Raw genomic sequence first — 15,822 nt, 5'->3', positions numbered from 1 at the left:
ACTCGTTATTAAAGTCCAGTTTGATTTAGCGGAATATTTCAAATTTGGTACTGTTTAATTTAATGTGCTAGTTTGACTAAATTTTGGTCATATTTTGGTAATGATGCATAAGAAAAAACATCATTCGATTATGTCTAATTCATATTAACTTGTACTCATATATGTTTATACTACCTCCATTTTGTAAAGTTCTTTACACTTTCCATTTTTAATCGTTCCTAAGTTTCTTTACATGTAACACCCTAGAAATTCCTAATTATGTGAATTATGAAAATGACTTTTGCAGTGTACATTGCTGATTAAAGACAAAAGAATCCTATATTGTACTTCATATTGTATTATTGTATAAGCCTACAGATTTGATGAGGAGGGGATTTCACATCCTTGCTGTAGGATAACTACAGATGAATAGATGATGATACAATTCTAAAATTGGGTATAATTTCTATATGCATCAAAAAGAATGGTAATGTGCTCCGAGTCGGTTGCTCGTACATGCTTCTTAAAAGCATTGTAATGCTAACATTAAACAGATGAACACCCTGAACGGCCTGAAGAGAACTCATTCTCTAAAATGAAATCAACAGCATCTTCCACTGTATCCACAACCTGAAAAAAATCAACCAATTCAAAATGACAAACTTGATTTCTATGACACCAATAATCCCTCATACTACACATATCTACATTATGTGACTCATTTAACTTACCAGAACTGTGGGAAACTCTTGGTGATTTCCTTTACCTTGGAACAAACCTGTTCGGGTCAAAACAGATATCCAAGGATCTCCTGCCTGAAAGTTGGCAAGATAAAGTAATTCAGCAAAATGCAGGATTAAAGGAAATGGAAGGTCACTAGCTATGTTACTCAGACTCGGGTATTAGTGTCCTACATGAGTATGTGTCAGAGTGAACTCGGCTATGATGTGAAAGACTTCTGTGGTTTTGTTCCATATTGAAGTGTCTTGAGTGTCCAACACATATCAGAGTGTCGAGGATATGAGTCATCTGACACAAGAACTCAAGGGGAAATGAACAGTCCAAGTAACATAGTCATAGGTTACTGGTCAAACGACAATATAGAGAAACTAACCTCTCTTGCACCTTTTATGTCGACTGATGGATTATCACCTACCATGTAAAGAGCACTGAAGTAATTCTTCGATTGATTTCTGTTCAAGTGACCGTCTAGAGACTCATGATTCATATCGCAATGAATTTGTCTTAAAGTGGCTTCTGCATTCTTGAAAGCAATAGGCTCAGGTTTTCCATAAATTACACACTCAAGTGGAGTATGATGAATTCTGCACCAAATGTAAGAGAAGCAAAATAACCCAACTATGAATTTGACATCCCATATCTTAAGATCTTGAGTGTAATTTACAAGTTACAATTGCTCTTAGGTTTAGACTTTAGACATGCTGATAAAGTAGTTCATTGACCACCAATTACATGGACCATCTCAGTTCCCCTTACACAAGTTCCCTATAAAAAGTGCTTGTTGTCAAAAAGATTAAAAGATGACCACGATTCATTCAGCCCCAGATTACATGCACACAGAACTCTTTTAGCTACTTACTGTATTATCTTTGCTAATTCGTAGTTTACAATAAGTTACACTCCTTCATGGATATACAATCACATTGTAATCATAACTCCTCATATTAATGGATTAGAAAGATTCAATCAATATTATCCTTAATGTGAATCAGAAAGTTTTAATATTGCTACTTGATTGAGGATTTTAACATAGTTATATCCAACCATAGTATAGTGGTACTGTGGTAGTGGTTCATGCTCATTTTCTCTTCATTGATGGCTTGCATCTACGGACTGGGTTTTATTTGAGTATGAATTCACCGACTAGTGTTTTTGTAAGAGGACAGGATGTCCATTAAACCATTAGTACATATGAAGAAACTTCTTGCGGATAACAATAGACTGTAGAGTGTAGAGGCCGTATTACTGAATAACTATAGTTTTGCAAAAGAGTACATATTTTAGAAACCAAGTATCCCAAAAATAAGTAACCCATATAAATAATGTGTTCAATACTATTTCTGGTCGAGGATATATCATAAGCCTAATTTATTTCCCAAACTTGTCTAACAAAACATTTCAAATCAAAATCTCTAACATTAACCACGTATAAAAGATTTAGTAAAACACAAAGACCACGGCAAAACTCACCAAATAAAAAAGAAACAAATATCAAAGAGCTCAAGCTGCCAATATGAGTAGAAACGGTACATCTCTCAAAGTTCACTAATGCAGGCTTAGAAAGTACCTGTTGAATATACTTTCCAGTGCAATCCTAAAGGCTCCCACACCAAGACGTTTATCCGGAAATGCAGCCTAACATTGAAAATTTGGCATTTTGCCACCAAAGAGATACATTAACCGATCATAAATTTTATTTTTCTGAGCCAAACTGATTGATTGATTTGTTCAGTATTAGGGCTGACAACTGGCATTGTTTCAGTCATGTTCTCTTCATTATATAAAAATCATTTTCAATTAATATTTGTATTGTTCAATACAGAGTAATTCTCATTTAATCAGTAATAATCAGTACAGTAATTCTCAGTTAAGTTAAATCAAATGCCCTGATAATGCGTTCCATAGTCCAATGTTAAACTTATCATAAGCAGAGGGAGTAATGATCATAGGCAATAATTATCAATGAACAAAAGTTGTAAATGGTAATTGATACCAAGGCAACCAACATAGCCAATCTAAAACTATTTGAAAACCGGAAAACTCACTTTTGTTTTATGCAGGACTATATTCATTTTATTTTGAGGTCAACCACAGCTGAAATCTCCGAGGGTGCATGTCACATGCGTTTTAGTGTATTTATCTCAAGACTTTGTAGGAGTGATGCAGTAGCTTGTGAGAGAAATATTAGCTATATATGGTAGGTGACTTCATGAAGATTTATGTGCTAATTTTTGCAAGATATCTGATGCAGATTTATGTGAAATAATATGCGATGTAACACAAGTTCCTCAGTCAAACGTACATCAAAGCACCTTTATTGTAACAAAACATGTAAAATAAAATGCATGGAAGAGCCTCACTTTGCTGCTATGGAAGATCCACCTCGCGGATTCTCTCAACCTTCTTCAATGACACTCTCATTTGGTTCTGCAGGCTGAACCATGTTCGTTGGGGTAGCTGCAGGATCTTGTGCTGTCTTTTTAGAGCCTTTACAGCAATAATACATCATAGAGATGATGATGGCTGGAACACCAATCTGTAAGGAGACCTTTAGTCCCTAAGGTGTTGACAGATTGAAATCCATATTCAAAAGTCTTTCCATGGTGCTCTGACCACTCTCTGCTAACGGAGCTCCTCCGAGTGTGCCAGTGGATTGAAAACTGATTAGGTTCAAGACGATGAACATTGAATAGAGTAATATGTTCCTGCCATGTAAAAACAGTTTATTAACAAAACTTTTTTTGAAATCAGTTGTCAGTGTAGAATTTATGAAAATCATCTATTTGACTAACAACAATTATGCAAAGCATTGATGGTGCTACTGTGGCAGAAATGTGGGATAGTGCAGGAACTTGGAGTTGGACCAAGTTTGCTAATCTCCTGCCTTTGGATGCTATCAAACTAATCGATGCTTATGAATTAAAACCTGATGCAACAGTTGGTTACTTACTGTACTGGGGTAATTCTACAAAGGGCAAGTTTTCAATCAAATCTGCCTTGGCCATTTAATTTGGAGCAAGAGGATGGGAGCTGGAATTTAGTATGGCGCGTAAAGGTTCAGCAAAAGGTGCGTGTGTTCCTATGGCTAGTGCTTCATAATAGGGTCATGTGTGATGTCAATCGTTACATGAGGAATCTAACTAATGACCCTGCATGTACTTTGTGTAAACATGGAGAAGAGACATTACTGTAAGTGTAATTGTGTAAACAAGGATTACTAGAGCCTTGTTATCAAGCTGAACAATTCCTCAAATTTATCAAGCAAAAACTTCCTGATATCACATGGGATTTCATGGGTTTTATTAAACACTACGCAATTCCTCCAACGCCATATCCACCAAATAACAGTTGCAAAATATGTTTACACCAACCCACACTTACACTTACACTTGCAGTAGTCCTTGTTTACACAATTACACTTACAGTAATGGCATCTAACTAATGACCCTGCATGTACTGTGATAACAAATACAGTAATCCTTCAAGTGATGAACACACTCTCCAATTATGCCTATATATCTTAACAACAATTACACTTACAGTAATCCAAAACAAGCAATTTATAGTAATCATCTATTTGATTAACACTCAAAATTATAACACAATAAAAATAATTCAATCTTAAAATCCTACGGCATCAAAATCAACATATCACACATCACAATAAATCAATGAAACTATGATAGTGCTATAATATGCAATTCAAATTAAGATTAAATAATTAAAATCTAATCACTTACCTAGTCAGGAGAATTATAAGGAGTGAGACTCCTATAATGCCGACTTCTATAATGCGTAAACCATGGCCATTACTTGCATAGGACCCACTAAACTGTAGATCATACTTGCTGGTCATGTTAGGGTAGAAAATTCCCCATTGTCTCAATGAAGCATTGTTGTTTTCTGAAATCTCGAATGAGGTTGGGGTCTGGGTCTGGGTCAGTGAGTTGTACGGCTACGATTCGGAGGTGGGTGACGGCGGCGACGATGCTTTCAGGGGTGGCCGATGAGGGGAGATGGTTGATAGTTACACCGAGAGTTGGGGTTGAGGTGTTGTTGGTGAAGGAAGTTAGACTGAAAGAGGTAATGATGGCTAGGAGGAAGAAGAGGAAAGAGAGTTTTTGAGAGAGAAACGCCATTGTTGTGAGCTTGAGCTGAGAACTGAGGGTGTAAATGGAGTTTTGAGGTGGTTTTATAAAGCTAGCTGTAATAAGGAATCAAAGTTCGTTATTGTAAGGAGGTTTGTATTTTGTAAGTTGTTATGGTGGAGGGAAGAACCCTAAAAAAATTGAATTGGGGGTTTTTGTTTGGGGAAGCAATCTACAAAATTGTTTGTTCCAATTGATTGTATGTTGAATTGTGAACATTTTGGTACAAGTTTAATGCAATTTGGTGAAGAAATGAGAATTCCTCAAGCTTACCGACGAAGCCCCACCCTTTAAAATAACAAATGCCACTAAGAAATTATTTTTTTTTATAACTAATTTCAAAAAAAGTTATGTTAATAAACTGATTTTTACATGGCAGGAACATATTACTCTATTCAATGTTCATCGTCTTGAACCTAATCAGTTTTCCATCCACTGGCACATTCGGAGGAGCTCCGTTAGCAGAGAGTGGTCAGAGCACCATGGAAAGACTTCTAAATATGGATTTCAATCTGTCAACACCTAAGGGACTAAAGGTCTCCTTACAGATTGGTGTTCCAGCCATCATCAACTCTATGATGTACTATTGCTGTAAAGGCTCTAAAAAGACAGCACAAGATCCTGCAGCTACCCCAACGAACATGGTTCAGCCTGCAGAACCATATGAGAGTGTCATTGAAGAAGTTTGAGAGAATCCGCGAGGTGGATCTTCCATAGCAGCAAAGTGAGGCTCTTCCATGAGGTTGGGGTCTGGGTCTGGGTCAGTGAGTTGTACGGCTACGATTCGGAGGTGGGTGACGGCGGCGACGATGCTTTCAGGGGTGGCCGATGAGGGGAGATGGTAGATAGTTACACCGAGAGTTGGGGTTGAGGTGTTGTTGATGAAGGAAGTTAGACTGAAAGAGGTAATGATGGCTAGGAGGAAGAAGAGGAAAGAGAGTTTTTGAGAGAGAAACGCCATTGTTGTTAGCTTGAGCTGAGAACTGAGGGTGTAAATGGAGTTTTGAGGTGGTTTTATAAAGCCAGCTGTAATAAGGAATCAAAGTTCGTTACTGTAAGGAGATTTGTATCATGTAAGTTGTTATGGACTTATGGTGGAGGGAAAGGGGGGTTTGTTTTAGTTTGGCCGTTATTTTGATTCTTTTGTTGGGAAGCACGCTTTTTTTTTTTTTTTTTTTGAGGGGAAAGCACGCATTTCTTATATTTTGGATGCAAACGATTTTTTATCAGAAACTACCGGATTTTGTGTGCCTTTTCTTGTACGAAGGAATAAATGAACGGATACGTTGAACAAAAATTGCGACAATAATAATAATAATAATAATAATAATAATACTTCGTAACAATGATATAGTATCTGTTTAGATTTGGTCTTAACTGATTTTATCTAAATTTTTCTAATCTGATTTGGTTAATTTTGATCTAATATGACTTGACTTGATCTGAACAAAAATATAAAATAAGTTGAGTAGAACAAGTCTTTAGTCCTTCATTTTTCACTTTAACCTTGTAATGAATATTAATTTACCCAATTCGTGGTTTATGAACAGTATTGATTTCCATTGCTAAAGTTTTCTCAAACCTTAAATTTAACGCACAGGTTTTACCACTTTTTAAGAACTTTTTAAAATTTCATTCTTGATTTACATTTAAAACTCACTTAATTTTTACTTACATGCTCTTCTTTTTCCTCACTTTACACACCTATTTTCAAAACCGTACAATTGATTATCTTGTTTTGTCACTTTTTTTTTATGTTGTACAGTTACTTATGACAACTCCAAATCATTTTGAGACTAAGGCTTGTTGTTATTGTAATCGACCCCAAATTGTAATGAACGCATTTATATGGACTCTTTTCCCATGGTTGTTCCAAAAAAAAATATCTTATGGGTTTGGACGCTTCAAAGACACTAAGGCCCTGTTCTTTTGAGCTTCTGGACAGAGCAGAGCAGAACAAAGCAGAGCAGATTTCGGAATTATTATTATTATTATTATTATTATTATTATTATCAAAAACCTACAAAGTCAAACGATTTACAAGAAATTAGTGGGGAGCCGAGATACAATCTGGGCCCCCACCCCTCTAGCTATAGCGAACCCAATCCTGTTGAAGATGTGAGCAGCCGCACGAGCACCAATATCCTGAGTCCTAGCGAACGCCTGAACCCGCTTCAGCAATGCAACAACATCCTTCTCCAATTCCCCCAATGAAGAAAAGGAGAAAGGAAGAAAACCATAGCCAATAGCCCTGCAACGTGCCCCATACTTGTCCCGCTTCTGCTGAGCCGCAGCCGACACGACACGACCAGGAACGAAGTCAGACAACCCAGATTGTGTCAATGGAGAAGACCCTGTCAAGTCAGCACATACATCTAGGCCTCTATCCCAAGAGTAAAGCAACACATCTGCTGGCCGAAGAGCCCCGTCGTTCCCTCCAGACAACCCAACGTTGACCTCCTTTCTTGCAGAAATCCCAGAGCGGAAACAAATATCAACAAGGGTATCACAAACAACGATGTGCCGATGTTTAATACCCACCATCCCAGCACAAGACACTGCATGATCCCCATAAATATCCCCATCAAACATCCTTGAGCAAGCAGAACAAGGTGCCGATACGGCGAACAAGGGAACACCCAACTGGTAGCAAATTATTATTATTATTATTATTATTATTATTATTATTATTATTATTATTATTACTACTACTACTACTACTACTATTACTATTACTATTATTTTTAATATTATTATCATCATTATTTTGATTATTTATAATATCATTATTAGTATTAACAATAATAATAATAATAATAATAATAATAATAATAATAATAATAATTATAATAATAATGATAATAATAATAATAATAATAATAATAATTATAATAATAATGATAATAATAATAATAATAATAATAATAATTTATTATTATTATTAAATATTAATTATTATTATTATTATTATTATTATTATTATTATTATTATTATTGTTAATGATTATTTTTAAGCAAAGTAGAGCAGAGTAGGGCAGAGCAGAGCAAAACAGAACAGCTCAAAAGAACAGGGCCTAAGAACATAGAATGAAATTAAATGGAATAATTCAAAATTTATTACAACTAATAATTTGAGTATGCACATATTTAAAATTAGTCACTAATATTTTAAGTTTTGAAATTAATCTATTAGGGTGTGTTTGGCATCATTGCTGTTTTTGGTTTTTTTGTTTTTTACCCCCAAAATAAAACAAAACAATGTTTAGTAAAATAGCTTAAAAAAACGACTTTACAGCTATTTTGTAAGAAATAAAATGGTAAACCTAAAACACCTCAAAGCAGTTGTTGAGGTTTTGATTTTTTTTGTAAAAAAAAATGAAATAAACCTATCAAAGCGTATCATCGATTGTTCTCCTTCAAATTCAATATCTCATCTTTCTTCCTCAAATCATTCTCAAGATTCAAGGAGCAAGCAATTGCAGGTATGGAGCGTTCTCCTCGTTTCTTTTAATTTCATTTGTAATCACATTCACCACATTTCTCCCTATTGTTCTGTCAATTTATTGATGCTTTTGTTGTTAAATTTTGTTGTATTCAATTTCTTTGATTAATTTGTTCATTATTTTTCTGAATTTTAATCGTTCGTTGTCTAATTTGTATATAATTTATTTGGGTTTTTATATTTGAGGATTTTTTTTCTAAAATAATACGAGTGTTGTTAACTGTAACAATCAACACTCGTATTGATTGAATTTTCTATGATTCTAATTCTTAATTGCCCCTATTATGATGTTAATATGTTTTAGTTAATTCAAAGAAGGAAGTCTTAGCTAATTATTTGATAATTTGTGTGCATTATTTTTAATATTTTGGGAATTTGTTGTTCAGGAAGTAGGAAGTATGGATTTTATGCTTGTAACGTAATCAATTTTAAACATTTGGGGTGAATTGAAGCTTTATGCCTTGACTGTGGAGTAGTCATGGCTTGTGGTTGTTAAGAGGTTATATTGTTATCTATGTGTGCTAGCTGTAGCTGGAATTGTTACATGTATGTTGTGTCTTGCTTATTTACATAAGAATTAGTTCTTTTAATTGAAGCTTAAGAGATTGTAAGTGGAGTTGTGTCATAACTCACTGAGTTGGGTACACGTACATACACTCGGGTCTATATCAGATTCCTTGCTCTCAAGAAGACTTGTTTATAGAGTTGAATCAATGGATGAGTAGCGTGTATTTGTTGAGTTAAACTTTTGAACATGTGCTTCTTTTTTGATGACATCAATGGATGCAAGTGACTGATAGGATAGGTTTATTTGGCTTTATAAATGTTGTGAGAAATTTAAGCTTAGTGTATTTTGCTTAGAGTACTAGTGTGGATTGCTGTATTTTAGACCCCTTTCTTATTTAGTGGAGGAGTTTCGGAGGAGTTTCAAATTTCTGGAGGATGAGAATAATGTGGCTGTACATATTGGAGCAAATTGTTGTCTTAGGAGTTGGGAGAAAGAGTTTTTTTATACTAGTATTAATTTTGTGGTACAGTTTATGAGAACTATATGCCAAGTTAGCTTAAATAGGATCAATTACTTTATGAAGTTTATATGTTTAACATACTAGTGATGGGAGACAAATGGTTTTGCTTTCTAAGGACCTACAATTATAACAATGGAATTAGGTAACTCGTAATAATCATTTATCTCTTATTCTCTTCCACACATTCAATTCGTGTCATCAGCAATAATGGAATTTTGATTATTCATTGTTTTTCATGTCATGTCAACTCATTTTGAAAATTGAAAGATAAGCCGGGATGGGAAGCAGTGGTGGCATGGACTATGGAGGACAAAAATGCTACAAGCCAAGGGAGAGCAAGGAAAATATTTGCTACAAGTGCGGAGCAAGCAGAAGTATATACAGTCTGGTGGCCAATTAAAGAGAACATCAGCCAATATAAGAATATCAGAATCAGATCAGACAGTGAGAATGTAGTGAAAGTGCTAAACTCGCCGAAAACGTCGTCGGTGGAGCAAGTGTGGTCATGGACATCTTAGATATGATAAGGAGCTTAGATTATTTTATTTGCATAAAGGTACGAAGAGATTGTACAGTTTGGATCAAGTAGGAGTTTTATTTGTGATCGATCGTTCATTTGCCCCTTAGGCAGTATATGCAATTAATAACAATGGATCCGAGGACCTAGTGACTCCTTCTGTAAGTCAACAAGAACTTCAAAGAATGGCTTGATTTCGAGATTGTTTGGCAAAACGATTGTTGGAAAGACAAAATTCACAATGAAAGTTATCAACGAGAAATAAATATTACATTGCATTTGACTATTTTATTGTTTCCTTTTTTTTTTTTTGGTACTTGTTCCTTTAAATTTTGTTATAATTTTATTCAAGCAATAAATTTATTATTGAAATATGTATATTTTTCTTTTTGTAAAAATAAATAAGCAGCTATTAAAAAAATTAAAAATAAATAAATAAATAAATAATAATAATAATAATAATAATAATAATAATAATAATAACAATAATAATAAAAAATAAAAATTATAGGCAGTATAAGAGTTGATTAAAGCTAGAATCTATAAATGATTTGGTAACATGAGAGTCGATTGTAAACTCAAAACTGAGAAATGGAAACAGTTTTTAAAAATCAAGAATCAAAAACTGAAATCTGTTTTCAGTTTTGAAAAAACAAAAAATTGAAAACTGAAAACGATTCCAAACGAACCCTTGTTTTTTTTTTTTTTTTTTTTTTTTTTTTTTTTTTTTTTGTGGGAAAGAAATCTATTAGTTTTTTTTATTAAATTAATTTTTTTCTAAGACAAATTAATCTATTACTAGTTTACTACGGAGTACCTAAATAGTTACGGAACTCTTTTAACGAGGAAAATAAAAGTGCAATAAATGGGTTGTTGACTTGTTGGATAAGTCTTGGTGGGTATCTCCTCATCACTCTATCAGGGAATCTTTTCGAAAAGCCCAAAACCCAAATAAAAATGGCTGCTAGGAGTATTGAACCCGCAACCTTTGACAATTATTAAAGAAATATGTTTCTAACACTAAGCTACTGGATGTCTTAATAATTTAATATGTACGACCGCATTGAATTATGTATAACTGATTTCAATAAACTAGATGGGTTGATTCGCGTAATTTAAAAATAAAAATTATGTAATTTAAAAATCAACCTTTCGCTTTTGAGTGAGGCTGGCAAAAATTCGTGTTGTGTTCGTGTTTGGTCTCGTGTCTATTTCGTGTTGTTCACCAAATTTATGAAAAATATGTAAGATAATTTCATAATTTGGCCACTTTATCTAAACGAATAGTGCTTGGGTTGATTTTGTGTATGTCATTTTGACTTCGTGTTTTCTCTTAGTAACTTCGGGTTCGTGTTGTGCCGGTTTCGTTGATATACACACTATATCCTCGTTCCTTTTTAATTACAATATTTGAGAAACTTTTGAGATTTTATACTATTTATACACACTTTTTTAATTGTCTTTTGCGTTTTATACGTTACGAAAAACATACTCTTTGTGACGTTGTTTGATTCATCTGAATTTCTATATTAAAGTACAAATGAGAATAAATGGTTTGAAATTAAATAGTATAATTACTTGTGCATCCTTCTTTTTTGTTTTTAATCCCTTTGAATCTTTGTTACATAAATTAAGTTGATTTCCATTACGCATATCTCAACCACTCACAAAATTAAAAAAATTAAACTATAATAAAGTAAAATTTAGACGAATCTAACATCTCACATAACCTTTTTTTTTTTTTTTTTTTTTCATATATAGCACAATATGACAAATAAGAGAGAGCATGTGCAATAATGTCAAAATCTTAGTGTTGTAGGTAAAAGGAAGTGGAAAAATAAGTATTACTAGGTAGTAAATAAATTAGAAGTTAGTGTTATACATGTTTGGTCAGGTTTTTTAAAATTAGGCTTTTTGAAAATATATTATACTCCCATCGTCTTAGGGCTGACAAAAGTTGACACAACACGATAACCCAATATGAACCAGACTCGAAATAAGCGGTTTTGGATCAAGAATTCTCGACTCATTTAAGTAATTGGGTCAACACGAACCCGATACGCTTAACCCAATTATATTAATGGGTTTAATGTTAGCCCGTCAACTTAAATCCAACATGCATAACTTGTCTATTAATATTTTTTTTTCTAATTATAAAGGTTGTGATTAACAAGTACATGCATGCACAATCTAATATCATATCATATCATATCACTAATAAATAAAGCCAGTCTCGCAGTTAGGCCACGAGACAACGACATTTGACATTCCAATTTTTCGCCAAGTATCGAGCCACATAGGCGACAAATAGGTATTATTGTGACACATAGGATGCTACGTAAGCGAATTTTGGATAGATTTATTTAGGATAAAAATGTTGTATAGTGTTTTATTATAAATATATTTCTAATATTTCATATATAAAAAATTAATTATAAATTTTAATAAATATCCTATAACTCATTACTATTTCCATCATAAAATTCGTTTTAAAAAGTTCTTTAAAATGAGATCCATTTATAATATATTTTAATAAAAAATAGAAAATCAGTAAAAATAAGTTTTAATCAGAAACAATAATTTTAGTTTGGTAAAAATACTTTCTGTACATTAAAAATAATTTAAGTGCAATAAAAAAAAAGTTAATAAATAACATAGATAACTACAAAAACTACACTATTATATAAATAAGTGATATGATATCTGTTTCGGGGTTTTTCGAATGTCCTGTGGGAGAGTTACAACACCAAGACTGACCTCTGGACGCTTGTACCTGCAAAACAACGGAGACTCCCGGGGGTGGGTGTTCTGCCTCCGACGATCAAGTTAGAACGTGTTCGGATGTAGAACAGTGTGGAATATTGATGGGATCAGGCTCCTCTAAGGAGAGGAGTGATCATCCGCCTATCTGAGATTGCCTTGAAATCCGAGCCTTACCTCTTAAGAAGTGCAATTAAAGCTGGAGTTAATGCTCAGCAATTAATGTACACGTGTGTTTAATAATTTTCTAAATGATGTTCCTCAGGGGGAACATCTCCCTTTTATAGGGTCTTGAAATGCGTGCCTAGTATTAGGTTTCGGAAACCTAGGACGGACTGGGCTTACCTAGGAATTTGTGTCGTTAAAGGCCACTTTCCTAGTTGGCAATCTGTCTGCCACGCGTCGTAGCCTGATTGGTCCACCTTGGACTTCTCACGAGGTGACACGTGGCGGACTCTGGTTGGTCCACGTGGATGACACGTGGCAGAATTTAATTGGTCCACGTGGTGGGAAAAAAATCCCCTAATCATTTGCCCCTCACAAGGGTGACGTGGCTTGCCACGTGGCGCCTGTGACAGATGTCACACTCTGATTGGCCAATGGTTTTTACCGTTTTTGTTTTTTTTACTGTCCCTTGAAATTCACCCCCTATAAATAGGGCATGTCCCAATCATTTTTTGGATATTTCCAAAAAAATTACAGACAGAACTCTTGACTTTGAGAACTTTGTCATTTTCTGAGAAAGAACGACTGCCGCCTGCTACTAGACCGCCTGCTCTTATAGCCGCTGAAGATTTTTCAAGCACCTTCATCTTTACAGACTAAAGGTAACCGCCTGATGTAGTCTTTGGTTCCCCGAATGGTTGGACCGCCTCCAGCATAGCCGCCTGCTATTGTATAGATCTGTTCTTCGTCAGTATCAGAGCTATTAGCAGGTTGAGAATTTTTCTTAGACGACTGCCCAGGGTTAGTTTGCAGGGTAACCTTGGACCTCAGAATGTAGGATTTGAGCACTCCTTTGTCAACCAAACGGTCCAACAGCCGCCTGAGACTATAGCTGTCGTTGGTGTCATGGCCAACGTCCTCATGAAAATGGCAGTACTTATTTTTGTTCCGATTTTTGGCGGAACCTTTCATAGCAGCCGGCTTCTCAATGGTCACCCTGTCTTTGATCTCCATGAGGATGGAGTGACAATCCTTGTTAAACTCATACTTTGGGGTGTATGGTTCAGATTCTTTCTTTTTCTTCTTGGACAGCTGCTCAAAGTTGTCGGCCGCCCAGACTTCTTTTCTTTTCTTTTCCTCTTTCTTAGCCGGCTGTAATGACCGACTCTCTCTTTTTTCGGACTTCTTTGAGTCCGGCTGTTTACTAACGTTGCAAAGTTCGGTCGCCTGTATATAGGCGTCCGCCTCCATTGGTGCTTCTTGGAGGGTAGCAACCCTCTTTCTGACAAGGTCGAACTTAAAGGCTGACCCGTCCTTTAGACCTTTGAAATTGTCTGTATAGGCCACTTCATCAGACAGTCCTTGAATCTGAATTCTCATCAGATTGAACCGCCTGATGTATGACCGTAGCCCTTCTTTCTCTCCCTGCTGTATAGCTCCCAAGTTAAGACTTGTTTTCTTCGCAGGGATGTTCATTGAGAAGTTGGACGCAAACAAGTATGCAAGCGTCTTAAAGTTATTTATACATCCGGCTGGCAGGTTGCCGAACCATTGTTGGGCGACTCCCTTCAATGTGGCCGGGAAGCATCTACACCATGCAGCATCATCCAACCCTTGAAGATACATAAGGTTGGTGTATGCCATAAGGTGATCTTCTAGATTGGTGGTACCATCATAGGTACCTACCAACACATTTTTCACCTTGGCCGGCTGTGCAGCCTCAGTTATTTCCTTGGGAAACGCAGAGGGTTGTTCTCCAAGTCTTAGCAGTCAAAGCTGCCAGTCCAAAGGCTGGACGTTATGTGCTGCCTGTCCCCCGAAGAGGGTCGGCTGCATGTAAGGTTGTTCATACGACATGTATGGCTGTTGAGGTGCATACGGGGCTGCATGGAGCATCTGAGGACTAGAGTGGGCGGACATGCCGCCTGTCTGGTTCTCCCGGTTTGATTGTGAATACCTCATTGAGGTATTCTAAAAGCTGTCTTGCAAGTTCGACGTTGAAGCCGACTTTGACAGTTGCATGTTCTTCTTCTGCTGGATTAACCTCCGGGCATCAGAATAAGTTTTCTTTGAACCATTCGGCTGTACATGCCGGATGGCCTTCCTCTTCCCTGGCTCAGGGAACCGTAGTTTGGCTAGATTTATCAAGGGCCTTTGTCCCTCCCTTGGTTTAAGGTAAGGAATGGCCTCTCGGTCTTTGACCGGCTTATTCCTCCCAGAATGGGAGGGCTTCTTGGCCGGCTGTTCCCTGGTGGAAACAGTCGTCCATTTATCAATCAGGTCCTTAATATCCCCTTTGAAACTTGCCTTAAGAGTCATGAGCTCGTTTCCGGTGATAGGGGCGGAGCCTTCGGCCACCTGGGGTTGACCAGTCGACTGGCCGACTGGTTCACTAGGGCCCGCCTGTTCGTCATTCCATTCCCTCCTTTCGATGGGACGGATGCGCCTAGTTCTTAGGGACCCGTCAGGGGTCGTGTGTGTATCGACTTCATAGTCGTCATCTGTATCCTGGTCTGTATAGACCTGGACGTCGATCGGCTATAGGCTGTTTCTCATTAAGAGGCGGTACAGGTTCTTGTGAAGCCATCTGAGAAGTACTCTCCCCACAGACGGCGTCAAATGTTTTGGGGTTTTTTAGATGTCCTGCGGGAGAGTTACAACACCAAGACTGGCCTCTGGACGCTTGTACCTGCAAAACAACGGAGACTCCCGGGGGTGGGAGTTCCGCCTCCGACGATCAAGTTAGAACGTATTCGGATGTAGAAAAGTGCGGAATGTAGATGAGATCAGGCTCCTCTTAGGAGAGGAGTGATCATCCGGCTATCTGAGATAGCCTCAAAATCCGAGCCTTAGCTCTCAAGAACTGCAATTAAAGCTGGAGTTAATGCTCAGCAATTAATGTACACGTGTATTTAATAATTTTCTGAATGATGTTCCTCTGGGGAACATCTCCCTTTAATAGGGTCTTGAAATACGTGCCCA

At 36.3% G+C, this 15,822-nt stretch overlaps 1 protein-coding gene and 1 long non-coding RNA gene across 3 annotated transcripts; one reads left to right on the top strand and one right to left on the bottom strand.

Annotated features, from left to right (window-relative positions):
- Positions 1-299: 299 nt before the first annotated feature.
- Positions 300-5,612, bottom strand: LOC110689810 (uncharacterized CDP-alcohol phosphatidyltransferase class-I family protein C22A12.08c-like). Of its 2 annotated transcripts, XM_021866624.1 has the most exons (7): positions 4,461-4,569; positions 2,766-3,425; positions 2,288-2,355; positions 1,094-1,304; positions 894-1,008; positions 711-794; positions 581-609 (listed from the first exon to the last, which is right to left on the bottom strand). In XM_021866624.1, the coding sequence occupies exons 2-6, from the start codon at positions 2,790-2,792 to the stop codon at positions 742-744; spliced, it is 474 nt and encodes a 157-aa protein (XP_021722316.1). In that variant the 5' UTR covers positions 2,793-3,425; positions 4,461-4,569; the 3' UTR covers positions 581-609; positions 711-741. The 2 variants fall into 2 exon arrangements, with proteins under 2 accessions (XP_021722315.1, XP_021722316.1); XM_021866623.1 differs by lacking the exon at positions 894-1,008 and having other exon boundaries at positions 300-609; positions 4,461-5,612.
- A 2,525-nt stretch (positions 5,613-8,137) lies between these two features.
- On the top strand, positions 8,138-10,206 carry LOC110689809. Its single transcript, XR_002504955.1, has 2 exons — positions 8,138-8,350; positions 9,666-10,206. It is a non-coding gene; the product is annotated as an uncharacterized LOC110689809 (long non-coding RNA).
- The last annotated feature ends 5,616 nt before the right edge of the window (positions 10,207-15,822 follow it).

This window comes from Chenopodium quinoa, unplaced genomic scaffold (assembly GCF_001683475.1).
Source record: "Chenopodium quinoa cultivar QQ74 unplaced genomic scaffold, ASM168347v1, whole genome shotgun sequence".
Lineage (NCBI taxonomy): Eukaryota > Viridiplantae > Streptophyta > Magnoliopsida > Caryophyllales > Amaranthaceae > Chenopodium > Chenopodium quinoa.
This window is presented reverse-complemented; position numbering and strand designations above follow the sequence as displayed.

What these genes read in the sequence shown, in the direction of transcription:
- LOC110689810 (XM_021866623.1), bottom strand. Translation starts at nt 2,792, where the DNA reads ATGAATATAGTCCTGCATAAAACAAAA. An exon ending in TAGTCCTGCATAAAACAAAA is followed by an intron (nt 2,356 to 2,765) that starts GTGAGTTTTCCG and finishes TTTCAATGTTAG; the next exon opens with GCTGCATTTCCGGATAAACG. An exon ending in ACATAAAAGGTGCAAGAGAG is followed by an intron (nt 795 to 1,093) that starts GTTAGTTTCTCT and finishes GCCAACTTTCAG; the next exon opens with GCAGGAGATCCTTGGATATC.